The sequence below is a fragment of the Papilio xuthus genome, unplaced genomic scaffold (assembly GCF_000836235.2).
Source record: "Papilio xuthus unplaced genomic scaffold, Pxut_1.1 DF827714.1, whole genome shotgun sequence".
Lineage (NCBI taxonomy): Eukaryota > Metazoa > Arthropoda > Insecta > Lepidoptera > Papilionidae > Papilio > Papilio xuthus.
In genome coordinates, this window is record NW_013530935.1 from 3,776,596 (window position 1) to 3,791,650 (window position 15,055).

The following is a 15,055-nucleotide window of genomic DNA, read 5'->3' on the forward strand; positions in this document are numbered from 1 at the left end:
TTTATACCTACTAAATAATTCGTTACAGTGTTTTTAGTTTTTAATTATTTGTTTTTAACGTATTAAGTCATTAGCTCTACCAGGTATTTTTGTCTCACGATTTGTTTCCTGAAATCATAACATTTAAATAAATTAACCTATACAATTAAAATGATTTATATAGTTCAATACATTCGCAAATGCTAACAAAATGTATAATATTGAACTTTTAAATATTGGCGAATGTAAGCTGTAGTTCAATTAACAGTATTTGTTCGTAATTTTACTGACTTAAGATGTTTAAAACATTTGAAATGTATGAATATCAATGACCAATTATTAATAATCATTTTATAACTATTCATTCTTTATTTTTTTACGAAACCGCAATTGAAAATAGCGCCATCTATACATGACTTGGAAACTATAGTTAACTAAAGGAATGCGAACTTTCTTTTCGTATTAGAGAAGTTCTAACTTTTACAATCCATTCTTTTTTTAAAATTCGTGGTTATTTACTAAAATGAAGAAAGTACATAATTGAATAAATAAGGAGATATGCTAAAATAAAAAAATAAAACAAACTCATCAGTATTGATTTGCTTATCCTTGTTTTCTTAAATTAGAAATCAATTCTATATTAATACATTTTTTAGGTATTCATATTATATATTTGAAAACAATGCATTTCTATAATAGTTCTTTATTTACATTAAATTATATTATACATTAAAATAATTTATATCTAGATTTAATCGAAAGTAAAATCATAATGTTGAAGTAATTTTCGATCAATTTTTTTAGTTTCTAAACTTCTAGCGCCTTGAGTAAAGGCTTCGTTTAAATCCGAATCAAATGGTTTCCTTCCCTTAGCTTGCTTTGGAACTGGTCCGTAATAATCATAAGTCGGGGGTGGTGCTATTTCTGTACCATCATTCCTTCTCTTTTCTGGTCTTTCTTCATCATCTAATTCATTTATTATAGGAGTAGATGCTGGTACGAAATTTTTATATTTTAAATCTTTTTTAGTTGTAAAAAATAGACCTTTGGGTACTTCATCAATGGGTCCTATAATTGGTGGAGGAGGTGTTTTTGTTCGAACATCTGACCATGTTTTTTTCTCATTTACAATATTTCCTTCGTCGTCAAACTCTTGACTTGCTGTTGTTGAAGTTTGAGGTATTGGTGCAAATTCTTTTATCCTTTTAGCTCTTTGTTGTTCAACGTATTCTTCTTGTGTTAGTTCTCTGAATTTCTTGACTTTTCCATCAACACCCTCTTTACCAATATCCCATTCGCGTACATAAGCTTCTCTCAACTTCTGTCTCTCCTTCTCTTGTTCCTCTCTAATCTTCTTCTCTTCTTCTTTAGCTTTATTCTCCGCTTCGTTCCTTTGTTGCGTCAAAAATTCCAATAGACACGTTGTAAAATCTTTTTCATTCTCTATGAAGCAAAAAGAACATCATTAGACACTTACATTATTTAATGAAATTGAAATTAGTATTTACGATTAGTAAATATTCATTTATTTACATATTTTCTATGTAATAAATTATGTAAAATTAACAACCAAATATATAAAATTAGTAGTCAAAGGATTAGTAATAATTATTAGATTAATAGTAATTAAGTATTTGCTCAGCTAAAAGCTACTATGCATTATTTCATTGTCGGCTAAGGACATACTAAAGTAAAGAAAACACATAACAATATTAATATAAAATGGGAGCTAATAAGGGGCTATCCACAAATTACGTCACAAGAACTTCATTATTTTTGGACCCCCTCCCCCGTCTTTGTCACAACTGATCACAGCTGGTCACATTTGTAACCCTTTAGTGTGACGTCACAAATTAAAAAAAAATGACAACAAGACGAATTGTTGCAGCATTTATCAAAATATATATGTATGTTGAAAAAATGTGGCGTCACCAAATTTGGGGACTCTCCCCTCCCCTTGTCACACTTCGTCGACCCCCTCCCCCCTCATGATAGTTGACGTATTTATGGATGAAGCCTAATGGAAATATTGAAATTTCCATCTTACTCTTCGGTTCCTCAGGAGGAAGACCAGCTCTGGCTCGCTGTCTGGCTCTAGCAGCCGCCACCCTCGCTGCCAGCAGTTCATCGCGTTTCTTCTTCTTCTCTTCTGCTTCCTTCTGTGCGCGCAACGTTTCCTGTCTTTGTTTCAGTAATTCTTGCATTTGCTTCTGACGTGTTGTTTCATCCGTCGAGAAGGAATAGTAACCGACACCATGGATTCTTGCCTCTGCACAAAATAACAATTAATTAAAAAAACTTTTATTACGTTATTATAGAATTTTTCTATGTTTGAAACTAGATGGCGCTATCGCCAATCTACACTTTAAAATCGATATAATTAATCAAAATAGATTAAAAAAAAACGATGGAATGTAACGTGAAAAAATCTATATTCTAGACGGCCATAAAATTATTAAAAACATTTTAAATATTTAGAATATAATCTGTTACTTAATAAACTAAAAATCAAATCTCTTCTAGTTATTTGTATTCAGGGATTATTGTTGTAAGGAAGTATATTCCGATTCAAAAATAAACAAAGATAAATAAAGTAATAAATAACATACCATCGAATAACAAATCTTGATAATGTATATCTTTGTCTTTCGCAAGTAACTCTCTTTCTTGTTCATCCCATTTGTCGCGCAACGTTTGTAAGTAATCGTTTGTTTTCTGTACTAAATATGGATTTTCTGGCTGCTTTATTTCCTGAAATTATGTCAATTAATATTAGTTTTGAACTTTAAGGAACGATAAACATAAAACAAAATACAATTCGCATAGCTCTATATACTACTTATGTATTAAATAAGATATTAACCCGTACCAATAATAATTATAATAACATGATTAATCTTTATTGCACAAATAATGCTACGTACTAACTGTCAGCCGCGACTCCATCCGCGCGAGATTAAAGTAAAAAGCTTAATTAGTAGCATGTATTCTTCCCGACTATGTTCTACATCTATGCCAAATTTCAACTAGATCCAGGATCCATCCAGTTCTGGAGATACCTTCAAACAAAACATCCATCCATCTATCCAAACATTTGCTTTCATATTAGTAAGAATTATAATTAGTCCATACTAACGTAAAAAGCGCAGCTTTGACTTTTACGTCGTATAGGTTAGATGGCTATAGTTGCAGACACTACTACTGACTCTAGCTATTATTTAACTAATCTTATTAATATTATAAATGAGAATGTTTATATGGATGGATGTTTGTTTGAAGGTATATCCGGAGTCGGGGGCGACAGCTAGTATCTATCTAAATGTACGTATATGTATTAACTCACCTCAACTATTTCATTGTCATCAGAGTTTGTGATAGCCTTCATCAACTCCCTGTCTCTCTTCTTAAATAACTCCAGCTCTGACTTGTGACATTTACGTGATCGTCCCAGACAATCAGTAAATTCAATCCTGGCAATAAAAAAACAATACAAAATTTAATAAAAACAACAAAAAAAATATTAGTTTGTCCCTTGCTTTAAACATATAGACTCAAATAAGAACATTATAATAAAAAAATGAGTCCTTGAATACCTTTTTTAAATAAAACACACAACAACAACAGTTAATGTCAATACAACTGGTTAGTTTTTTTTTTAAAAAATAAGTAATCTACACTTATATTATAAAGAGGAAAGATTTGATTGTGTGTTTGTTTCCTTCGAATATGTTCCGTAACTACTGAGCCACTTTAAATATGAACATAAAAATTGAACATTGGTTATTCATTCCTTGATTTCATTAATTCCGCGCGAACGAAGTCGCAGGCAACTGCTAGTAGTTTAATAAATATATATCTTACCATTCACTGTCGTCTTCAACAACATTGTTAACTGGTTCTGTTTTGACATCACTCTGTTGCTCTGTTTCCTTGGATTCAGCTTGTTTCTTGCCATTAAAATCAACGAGAAACCTTTCAGCAAGCTGAGAATTTCCTCTTTTATCAGATAAATGTTCATATAATTCTGCTTTCTTCTCTAATGCTAACCTGAAACGTAAAATTTTAAGGTTTTGAAATTACATTTCCAGGGCTTTGCCGATCAAGGAACTTTAGCCAGAAAAAAAGAATTATTTTTTTTTAAATCCAAAAAGCATGCGGTTAAATTTTTTGACATATTTCGATTCTCTAGGGGCAAACCCTCTTGCCCTCTTTGGCGTCACCTATTTATCATATACAAAATAACCAGTGGGTTTCTGTAGTTGAAACATTTTTCAATATATCAACACATATTGTCACCCTACTTATTCTGTTTAAGAAAACAAGAATAACAACATGTTAATACTGTCTGGCCATGAAATTATACGACGACAAAACATTTGTACCCAAAGGTTACAGCCTACTACGCAGTTTATCTTGATATTATCATTGTTTAATGCAAATATCACTTTGAATTGTATCGATTGCTTCCAAGATTATCATATGGTGTTTCGGTAGTGGAAAAATCCTAAATAAATTATGTCATGTTTATTTTTACTAATAAAGATGGGTGACAATATATATAGTTGTTTAGATATGAAATATCAGGGATATATACATGAAATTAAAAAAAAATACTAACTTAGATTTTCTAATAGCCTCTAATTCATCTGTGTCAACAGCTTTAAGGTTATCTTTGAAAGTTTTATGACTCTGTTGACTGTCATCTGTTTTCTTTTCAGTTTTCGAAGGTTTAAAATTTTCTACTTTATGCTGTGGTAGTTGTTTCTTTTCTATAACCTCTTCCTGTTTCTTAAGAAGTTCCGCTTTGAGACCTAATAGCTGAAATAATTGAAAGAGCATTTAGCAACACCTGATCTCCATTCTAAGCCAGGCGTTGACAACCTATAGCAGGTTACATTGTAATTATGATCGAAACAATAAAAAAATAATAGAAGATTTTTTAATACTGACTCTTTGTTATTTTGACCAGCTTTTAAAAAAGGTTGCCAACATCTGTTCTAAATATAATTATTTTGTATAAATATATTCATACTTACAATAGATTTGTTAAAAGAAATCTTCTTTACTGTCTGTTCATTCATTTTGTTCACTAAAAGTTGTTGCTGCTTTAAAAAATGTTTATTTTTTTATCTTTTTATCATACAAACCCTTTTAGTAGCATTTTACATTGTTTCTCGTCCGACATTCTCAAAATTACCTTTTTCGAAAATATAAACGCTTTTTTTTTCCTCTTTACAAATATATCAGTAATAATGATACACCCATGAAATATATAATTTATTTAATATATTTTATTGGTGTTGGTAATACTTACTGTAATAGTTTGTGTGTTTACGGTTCTGTTTTGAGTTCCAAAAATCTAAAAATAAAAAAAAAACTCAAAAAACAAAATAAAAAACATTTCGCAAATAAATATAATGTACAAAATTTAAAAAAAAATCAAAGAAATGAAAACATTTAATTTGTTTTACATGTAAAAATTTGTTTTATGTGCACGCCAGCCTTTAATAAGGAAAAGCTTTTAAAAAGGTAAAAATCACATGATCTTAATCCACTGCTAAAATGTGTATTCAAAGACAAATTATTTTTATATGAAAAACAAAATCGAGATTTTGTTAATATATTGTTGTTGTTTTTGGTAACTATTGTAACGAAGCTTGATGCTTTTTTATGATTTCCAACAGTCAGATGGCAAGATTCAAATCCCCAACCATGTGATCATATTATCATACTTTTAATCAGGGATGTCTAGCATTTACATATCAATTTACCATTTTTCTAAAGAAATTTTTGGTGAAATCATAGATTGGAAATCATTTTGTCTTATTATATGTGTTTCTGCTTCACATATGCCTAAATCACTCTTTTTGTAACAAAAATCATCATATTTTTGTTAGCTGACATGCCTAAAATATTATGTGCCATAAGTGCACCATCCCTGTCCTAGACTATTAGGCTAATAGTGGTTGACAAAAGTCAATCCATATTGTGTGTCAGTTAAACTGTACAGGTCTCAGTTTGACTTGTAATGTTTTAACTGTACAGTCCAACTGTAGGCCTGTAGCTGGCTTTCTACTCATTAATTCAATATCTGTAGAATTTCCACAATTGTATTGATTAACTTTATCACTACAATAATAACAAAACTTAATATATATATATAGGCATTCTATATGTATATTATTGCACCATAATTATTAAGATTGCTAAAATGAAACAATGTACAAATTAAACAGATAAATGAAAAATAAAAACACACAGTAATATGGTAGAAACTTGTATGGTAAATCGATGGAAGCATTCATTAGAATGATATAATTACCATGAAAATTTGACTGAGCTGAATGGAGAAGGAAAGGGTAAGAAAGGTGAAATATTCAATTTCGACTTTCTTTCCCTTTCCTTCCCTATCTTTTATAAAATTTTATTTAGCAAAAAACTCATCCTACTCAACTAGAAACACAATTTTTTAAAAGTATAGCCAAATAAGGGCAGCCATTTTGATGTTGTGATCATGCATACATTTGCCAAATCATGTTTTCACAAAGACTTTTTGCAGTGTATACCACATCATTATAATTATAAATTATTATAACATAATTCTATAAACAATCAACATTTACTAAATTATTAATTAAATATTTAATATAACGCCAGCTTAATAATCTAATAAGAGAATAAAAATTTACCTTTTTATAGATGCATATATGAGTTGAGAGTGAAAAGTTGAGGTACACCTCCAGTTACCTTCTTTGTTGTCTCCCAACCTAAAGATCATAAAAACCACTCAGCAAACGGCAGCTGAACGAACTACGAAATTGAAACACTACTGAAAACTGAAATCTTAAAGATTGACCTCTTTAAATAATTTAAATAATTATTCATAAGATCTCAAAATAGCTCTGGAGCTGTCTGGAGTTCCAAAGAGTAAACATTGAGTTATCACATTGACAACCGATCAATACTAATCATATAGTGCAGTGCATTGCATTGTAATCAATAGTTAAGTAACTTCGTTGTAAAAACCGTTTACCTGTACTGATATATTTTGAGTAATAACCGTTAACATATTTTTATGATATTTTTTATTAATGTAGCTACTTATATTTGTATGTGTATATACTAAACGATGAAAGTAAAGGGTCAAAAATGTTTGTGGTGATGTTTTGCTTTCATGGGAATTATAAAGAAGTGGTTGATCGTTTGAGGTTTGTGTAGAGTACTGAATAATAATAAACGTCAAAAGGTAGGAAGAAGTGTAAAAATATTTGTGTTAAATAAATGTAATTTTTATTAAAAGCATTATATAAAACAATACAGGAAAATAGAATCCAGTACATTCTAGTATGTAGGTAGTGGTAGGTAGTTTGGAGAGTCATCTCGATATTTTTTAGAATTCTTATTGTCTATGGGTAAATGAATAGACAAACACCAACCTAAAAATAATAAAATGACACATTTTGAGTTTGACTGACATCTTTGCAATGCAGTGATCTCAGCTAGTTTTTTTTTTGCTAATTTCATGGTCATTCTGACAACTATTTCATAGGCCGTGACGAAAAAATCTCTATACAACATAACAAAGAAACGATTTACAGAATTAAGCTAAATTTTAAAAATAGTGATAAACGGTTGTTCGTGTGATATTATACATCAAGTACAAAAGAATAAAACATTATTACTTAGAAATAATTGTGTGCGATCAAAATGTCAACGCCAGCTAGAAGACGTCTTATGAGGGATTTTAAACGGTAGGAATAATCGTATAGCGTTGGTACTTGAAATAATTTGGATAAAAAATTGAAATTTCAAGCTACAAAAATAACGCTGAACTATCCAATTACATCATTGTCACATTCATCGATTTCTTTTATGATCTACATATTTCATACGATCAAGTCGATGATGAAGGTTCACTATTATTTTACACGAACTCTTCGCATGCTCTAACGCTACGTCATGGCTACGTCAAGTTCTCCGTTATTTATACTTTTATCGGTGTATAACTTTGTTATTGTTTGCTAAATTAGGTTATGTGGAGGTTTAGAAAGTTTATTGTGTTAAAGTAAGCGTAAGGTATCAGTCAGCTAGTTTTTAATAAACTTCATTTTTAGATGTCATTGACCTTGTTTTCCCATGTTCTAGAATGTTCAAATATTCTATTTTAATACTTCACAGCTTACAAGAGGACCCACCCACTGGTGTTTCTGGAGCTCCTACTGACAATAATATCATGATCTGGAATGCTGTGATATTTGGTCCCCATGATACTCCTTTTGAAGATGGGACCTTTAAATTAACTATAGAATTTACTGAGGAATATCCTAATAAACCTCCAACAGTGCGATTTGTATCCAAAATGTTCCATCCAAATGTGTATGCTGATGGTGGGATTTGTTTAGACATTTTGCAAAATAGATGGAGTCCTACATATGATGTCTCTGCAATTTTAACCTCAATACAGGTAAATGTATAATTCTTTATGCACAAATTTATGCATTTGAATTCATCTTATTTGAAGACTCCTGTATCACTTATTTTTATAATTGCAATAATTATCTTCATCATTTTGATCCAGTTCACTACTGAACATAAACATTGACCATAGCTTTATGATTACAACACCATTTTATATTCCAATAGGAAGTTATTCTCATATGTTTATCAAATTCATATAAGCCAAAGAATCTTGACCTATTTAATTTTAATTGCACTATACTTTTATATGTCATTGTCACTATTTCTTTATGGTGCTATTAAATGAAACTTGCTCTAGAACAAGTCTAAAATAGGAATTACTGAGGCCATACTCCATAAGTATAAATATTATTTATATCTTTCAACAAATATAGTGGTAAGTATACATTTACAGTGTATACTAGTTGTCGCCCATGACTCCGTCCGCCCGAAATTAAAAAAAGTAATAAGTAGGCTGTAGTATCTGGTCTTCCAGACTATGTTCTACATCTGTGTTAAATTTCATCAAAAACCATAGAGCCGTTCAAGAGATACCTTCAAACAAATATCCATCCATCTATTCAAACATTCTCATTTATAATATAAGTAAATTGTATTTGTTTGTTTTTTCCAGTCATTGTTAAGTGATCCTAACCCCAACTCACCAGCAAATTCGATGGCGGCCCAGTTGTACAAGGAAAACCGCAGAGAATATGAGAAGCGTGTTAAAGCTTGTGTAGAACAATCATTTATTGATTAGCAGGGCTTGTGTGGGGTTGACAACAATGTTGTATGCATGATTTGCACTGCCCATGGCATTGGCCACCAATATAATTCATTGGGACGATTGTGTAAATTAAAAATTATAATACCATATACAGACCTGCCTTTGTATATTGGCAGCACGGGACATAAAAAAGATTTTGGTAAACCAAGTATATTAAGGATTTTATTTTTATTTTGTTGGTAGTAGTGTTTTAATAATCTGTATCAAAATATGTTCAACTTGGATTACCATGTGCAAATAGCAAATAATAGGCTAATAACATGTTTAACATTAATAAAAATAGCAGTTTGTTTTATTTTATAAATTGAATTATTTATTTTTTATATTGTCAACATTCTTCATATTTCACTGTTTCAGCATTATACTAATTTCAGTTAAATTTTTGTGTTAAAATATAAATTAATTGAATATACTAAAATGTTTTCTTAGGTCATCCATTTACATTCTACAATATGCGTTAAAATTAATCCTTGCCTATGCTTTGATAATATAGCTGTAGAGTAGTTACCTTATATTTTCTTTTATAGTTAACAAAAGAACCTCGATTGGGCTTGTGAACGATTTTATAATGAACTTTAGATTGGAATAAAATATTCAGTGAACTCCGTAAGAAAGACTCATGTGAACGCAAAAAGTACAATTTTTTATAAAATGTTAACATTTACAAAATACACTCTTAAATATTAATGCTGTATTATTGGTCCATTATCACGTCTGCACAAATCATTTATAATTTCACTGCACTTTGAATGTCCCAATGTTATATTTTCTAAAGGGTTGTATAGCTATTTTGTTTTCTCATTAAGCTATGATTTAGCAATGTTTCATGATCATTTTTACATAGGTATATGTAATATTTTGTCTTCTAGTAAAATATTATTTTCGGTTTGAGATTTGTGTTTTAATCAATATGAAGCCTTTTGCAGAATTATATGACTTACTTCTCTTTAGATTTTTTTTTTGAAAGAATACATAACATATCGACAGTTTTAATACATGAAACATTTTTTATTATAAACAATGATTTGGTATTGCTAAAACAATGTGATAGTGGAATTTGAATTTAACAAAATTTCAAACGAGAGGGTAAAAAAATAAATTACTGAAAGATAAATTTCTCATGCATTTTTTAAAAGTATTATGAATACAAGCAACATTATTCTAATTGCCATACATTATTAGCTTTAGGCTCAATGATTAATGTAGGGTAACTCTAAATTAAAGAATTAACAAATAAATTGTGTGACATCCAACATGCAATCTATGTAATGCAAATTGCTTCTTGGTTTTATTTTTGTAGTTTTTACGGTATGAATTCGTTAAAATTTTAGTTAATATGAATCAATTATAATTTATATATATATATATATATAGCTATTATGAGTTGGCATACGAACAAGCAGCTACCTTTAATCGCAGAAGAGGACGCACAGAAAGAGGATATTTCCCCTTCAAGTGTCCTCTCCTCCGCCAAAATACCTTCTTTTCCCATCATTTCCTTATAAGAAACTGGTGGAGAGGGAACGACTAAAGTTAGACCTCCATCACACAAACTCATTAGACAAAACGCAGAAATGGGTCCACTTCCGGTTTATCTTTTCTGTGGTATAATTACCATAGGGATGGACTGTAGACAAAAACACCAATAGTAGTTTATTTACGTTTCATGATGTGACCTGTTTAAGTTACTTAACAACTTGGAGTCTGTTTCACAATGTTGTCAAATACAGTCGTTGTTTAACAATCTCTTAATAAACTTTTAGTTTAAGTATCTTTATCTACCCTCATGTTTTAAACCAATAGAACTCGGAGACAGATAATGACACATCATTGAAGCAATATGACCCAAGAATTTTTGAAAAGGTTATGTAAAGTTCTGAGCTGTTAAAGATTAGTATCTTAAAACAGATTATTTGACTATTGTTTTAAAATAAGTTTAATAGCTCATTTGTCATAAAACGAGAGTATTCAATTTGAAAGTCCATAATCTCCGCCTACCGTTCTATTTTACGGGCTTGTGTATATTGTTTAAGAGAACTAAAAAGCAATTATTTTATAAGGATTAAGGATAAATAAAATAACTGACGATTGTAAAAAAAATATGTTTATCTAAAAATCAATAATCATGAAGTTTTAAATAAATTTAATTCATAAATAATAGGAAATATACAATTATTGACAGATATTGCTATAATACCATAGAACCCGTAGGTAAACAATTTATTACTTATCAATTATCAAAGATCAGTTCATTTTAACATAACATATAATTCAACATACTACATTTGTGTAGTAGTTACAATTCATTAGAAAAAGTGGGTAGTCTGGATCAAATCCAGGATAATGGATATGAAAAACATGTCTCAGTAATTATGAGTATTATTGTTATATCCACAATGATGGCTCATCACTTGCTACAATAAAAGTAGTTTAGAGATCAATTGTCCCAGATAACAATCAATGCTACACTTAATAAGCAGCCTTGAAGGTACAATTAAAAAATTTAAGAATGTAATTACCTATTACCTTGTCTTCAAATCTTCTTTTAGTTTATATATCAATAGTTCCATACAAACTGTGGCATCTTCAGCACTGTCATGACCATCAACAGAATTCTGAATAATTTTCTTAAGATGTTCAGATGATAGATTCTTTAAAGCTCTTTTATATGGTGGGCCCATTTTATGAGGAAATAAAACACTAGTATCTATTACTGTATCATGAATCAATTTAAGTGCTTTGAAATCAGATTCTAAACTGTGACCAATTAATATAGTTTTACTATTAAACATACTAAGAAGAGTAGCTTGAACCTCTAAAAGTGTGGTCGTCACACCCATCATTTGCTCCTCTGTAATACCAGAATACCTTGTATTATAGTCTATTATAGGATAAAAAGGTTTTACAAGTGTCTCATAAACAACTTTACAGGCCGAATTTATTACAGTTACCCTTGTCAAGTCTAAGCCATGTGTAGTGTAACACATTTCACAATCTAATGAAAAAACTCCATAATCATCACTTTCTGTTTCTGGTGGCATAGTTCTGATGTAACCTTTTAAATTTTCATAATCTACATATTCATATACATGGCAGGAAGCTATACAGCAGCCATCAGATGTGGCATCTTGACTGCAACACTGGTAACGAGCTTCACCTCTCACTCTATATTTGTTATTCGGATGATAAATACACTCTTCTTTAACCGCGGGAAAACCCTTTTTGTTTACTGTATAATCTTTCTTACATCTACAGCAGGTTCTTATATAACCTTTGGGAGGATTCTGCTTCTTCTGCCCATAGATAATTGCTCTACCTTTTTCACCAGTGCTGTGTGGTCTTGGAAAACCATTACTTTGCAACTGTTCCTCTGTTAAAACCCATTTTTGTATATTATTATACAGCTTTGCACCACTAAAGTGATTTTTATCAATCAGATTTGTCCTGTTTTTATTTTCTATGCTCCAAGATCCTGCACTACTTGTAGTACCAGACATTGGCCGCGGAATTTTCTGCAGAGCCGTACAATCAGAGCCTGATTTCTTAACACCATTGCATTCTTGCACTTCCTTTCTTAGCCTACTGACAGTAAGTACTGAAGAATTTTTGTATATTGGAATAGTTGAACATTTTTTACTAGTTGCTAACTCTTCATGTTGAGCTCTGGCATAGGCATCAGTTGCTGATAAATAAATTTTTAAACATTCATCTATCATCATATTTAAGTAAATAGATCTAATGTTTGCAGGTATTTTGGAGGCAAGAGGCTCTAATACACCAGGTCTGTCAATAAATTTTTCATTAGGCATGTGGGCAACTCTCTGAGTCCCCTTTTTAACTGTCTGTATGGAAGTAAAACTAGTTGATGGACTGCTTTTATTATTTTCTGGTGGGTGAGAAATCCCTTTCTTTGCATTAACTAATGTAGATGCATACGGCACATGAGCAATTCTTATTTTAGTGTTGCCACTACTTGGTGGAGTAAACACATTATTTTTTTGAATGTCTGGTGGTTTTTGAATAACTTCATTTTTATTAGATGGGGTTTTTGAAGCATGAAATTCTTTTATTTTCGCCATTCTGTCGGCCATTGCTTGTGCTGCATGTATCTTAAAATTAGGTTTTACTTGTGGCTTTGGAGTTACTTTTATATTTTTATCAATAGTTCTAGATATCCTTTTTTTACTTGGTATATATTCTTCTATCTCATTATCATCATCCTTGTTAACTGTTTCCTCTACTATTTTAGGTTTTTCTACAGGTACATATTCTTCAAAAATTTTCTTACATTCTAATGTGATTCTTTCTTCGTCTGATTCTGACATCTCCAGAAGCTCTTCATTGTTTTCATTTGAATCAAAGTTATTGTCCTCTGGCTCTTCTTTTTTTTCTTTATGTTTCTCTTTATGATGTTTTGAGCTTTTATGACTTTTCTGTTTGTGACTACTTTCCTTCTTTTTAGAATCCTCTTTGTGATATTTTGAATTTTTGGAATGATGTTCTGAACTCTTAGATGAACTACTTTTATGTTTTGAACTTTTTGACGAATGATTCTTATCAGTTTTATCTCTATCTTTACTCGAACTCTTGTGGCTTGATTTTCGTTCAGAATCTTTACTCGAGGAGATTTTACTCTTTGACTGCTTATCATGGTTTTTAGACTTTTCTTTGCTGTCTAATTTACTTTTATTAGATTTATTTCTATCTTTTTCAGATTTTTCATCCTTATTCTTGGTATCCTTCTTTACACTATTTTCTTTGTTATTTTTTGTTTTTGTAGAATTTCCTTCAGTATTACTTTTAGGATTATTTTCACATTTTTCTTCATCTAATATTTGGTCTAGTATATCAAACTCAGGGCCTAAGTCATCCAACCCATTCAAATCACTGGATAATTTTCTTTTCTTTTCATCGGGTTCAACTTCCTCATCACTAGAAAAACATGGAGCTAGAGATCTTGGTGTAGGTTGATATGTGACTTTTCCGACATCTGGTTTACTAGTAACTTTTGTAGGTTTATATTCCAATATTTTCTTTTTGTTAGTGCTTTTATCTGAAGGAATATAGCTTCGTTTGGTTGATGTTGAATTATCTTTAGGTGTATACTCTTGTAATTCTGTCTCTTTTCCTGGCAAATATGTTTCTTTTGATTCTACAGTACCTTTTGGAGTGTATGGGTCCAATTGTAAATTGTCTGTAGAACCAGGAGTATACGAGGTGGGCGGAGGTATATATATGAAAGGCTTAAATGAACCATTAACTTCAACTGGGCGCTTGATGGCCGTACTGGCCGGCTTCCTAGGAGTATAAGGTACTGGAATGTGCCTCTTTCTTTGTTCATTTACGTCTTCGTTGTTTTCTAAATCGACATTGTTAATTTTGTTCAACTCTGCTATCGGTGTTGGATTGTATGTGGCTTTACAAGGTGCAGATTGAACTACGTTCGCTTTTGATACTTCATTTGTTGTTGCCGTGCCGGTCGGAGATATAGCTCCTGAAGATTCCGTTTGTTGTAGCACCTTCTGTACGGCCGCGGACACCAGTTTTTGTAAAATTGTATCGCTTTCGATGCCATCGTTGTTTTGGGGTTCTTTCTTAACATGACGAAAATGACAGTAAGGTCGTTCACAAAGACCGCTATCAAAAAAAGGACAATTCAGGCCTTTAAAATAGCCGGTTGACGGAAGCATTAGAATATTATTAACATTCGATTATTTATAAAGAAACACTATGTTACTACCAAATAGCTAGACATTGCATACTCCTAAACTCTCATCAAGTTGATACAAGCTGATTATGTCAACGAAAACACAGATTATAATTCATGATAAA

The 15,055-nt window shown here is 30.9% G+C and overlaps 3 protein-coding genes across 3 annotated transcripts; 1 reads left to right on the forward strand and 2 right to left on the reverse strand.

Moving 5' to 3' along the window:
• Positions 1–573: 573 nt before the first annotated feature.
• LOC106116514 (coiled-coil domain-containing protein 174) lies at positions 574–7,048 on the reverse strand. Its single transcript, XM_013310384.1, has 9 exons — positions 7,013–7,048; positions 6,669–6,716; positions 5,294–5,338; positions 4,598–4,797; positions 3,841–4,026; positions 3,323–3,449; positions 2,589–2,730; positions 2,027–2,248; positions 574–1,422 (listed from the first exon to the last, which is right to left on the reverse strand). Exons 1-9 carry the CDS (start codon positions 7,046–7,048, stop codon positions 731–733), a joined length of 1,698 nt encoding a protein of 565 aa, XP_013165838.1. The 3' UTR covers positions 574–730.
• A 399-nt stretch (positions 7,049–7,447) lies between these two features.
• Ubc6 (ubiquitin conjugating enzyme 6) lies at positions 7,448–10,114 on the forward strand. Its single transcript, XM_013310904.1, has 3 exons — positions 7,448–7,730; positions 8,158–8,443; positions 9,071–10,114. The coding sequence occupies exons 1-3, from the start codon at positions 7,687–7,689 to the stop codon at positions 9,194–9,196; spliced, it is 456 nt and encodes a 151-aa protein (XP_013166358.1). The 5' UTR covers positions 7,448–7,686; the 3' UTR covers positions 9,197–10,114.
• Positions 10,115–11,404: 1,290 nt separating this feature from the next.
• LOC106116796 (RNA exonuclease 1 homolog) lies at positions 11,405–15,021 on the reverse strand. Its single transcript, XM_013310818.1, has one exon. The coding sequence runs from the start codon at positions 14,911–14,913 to the stop codon at positions 11,746–11,748; it is 3,168 nt and encodes a 1,055-aa protein (XP_013166272.1). The 5' UTR covers positions 14,914–15,021; the 3' UTR covers positions 11,405–11,745.
• Between the last annotated feature and the right edge of the window lie 34 nt (positions 15,022–15,055).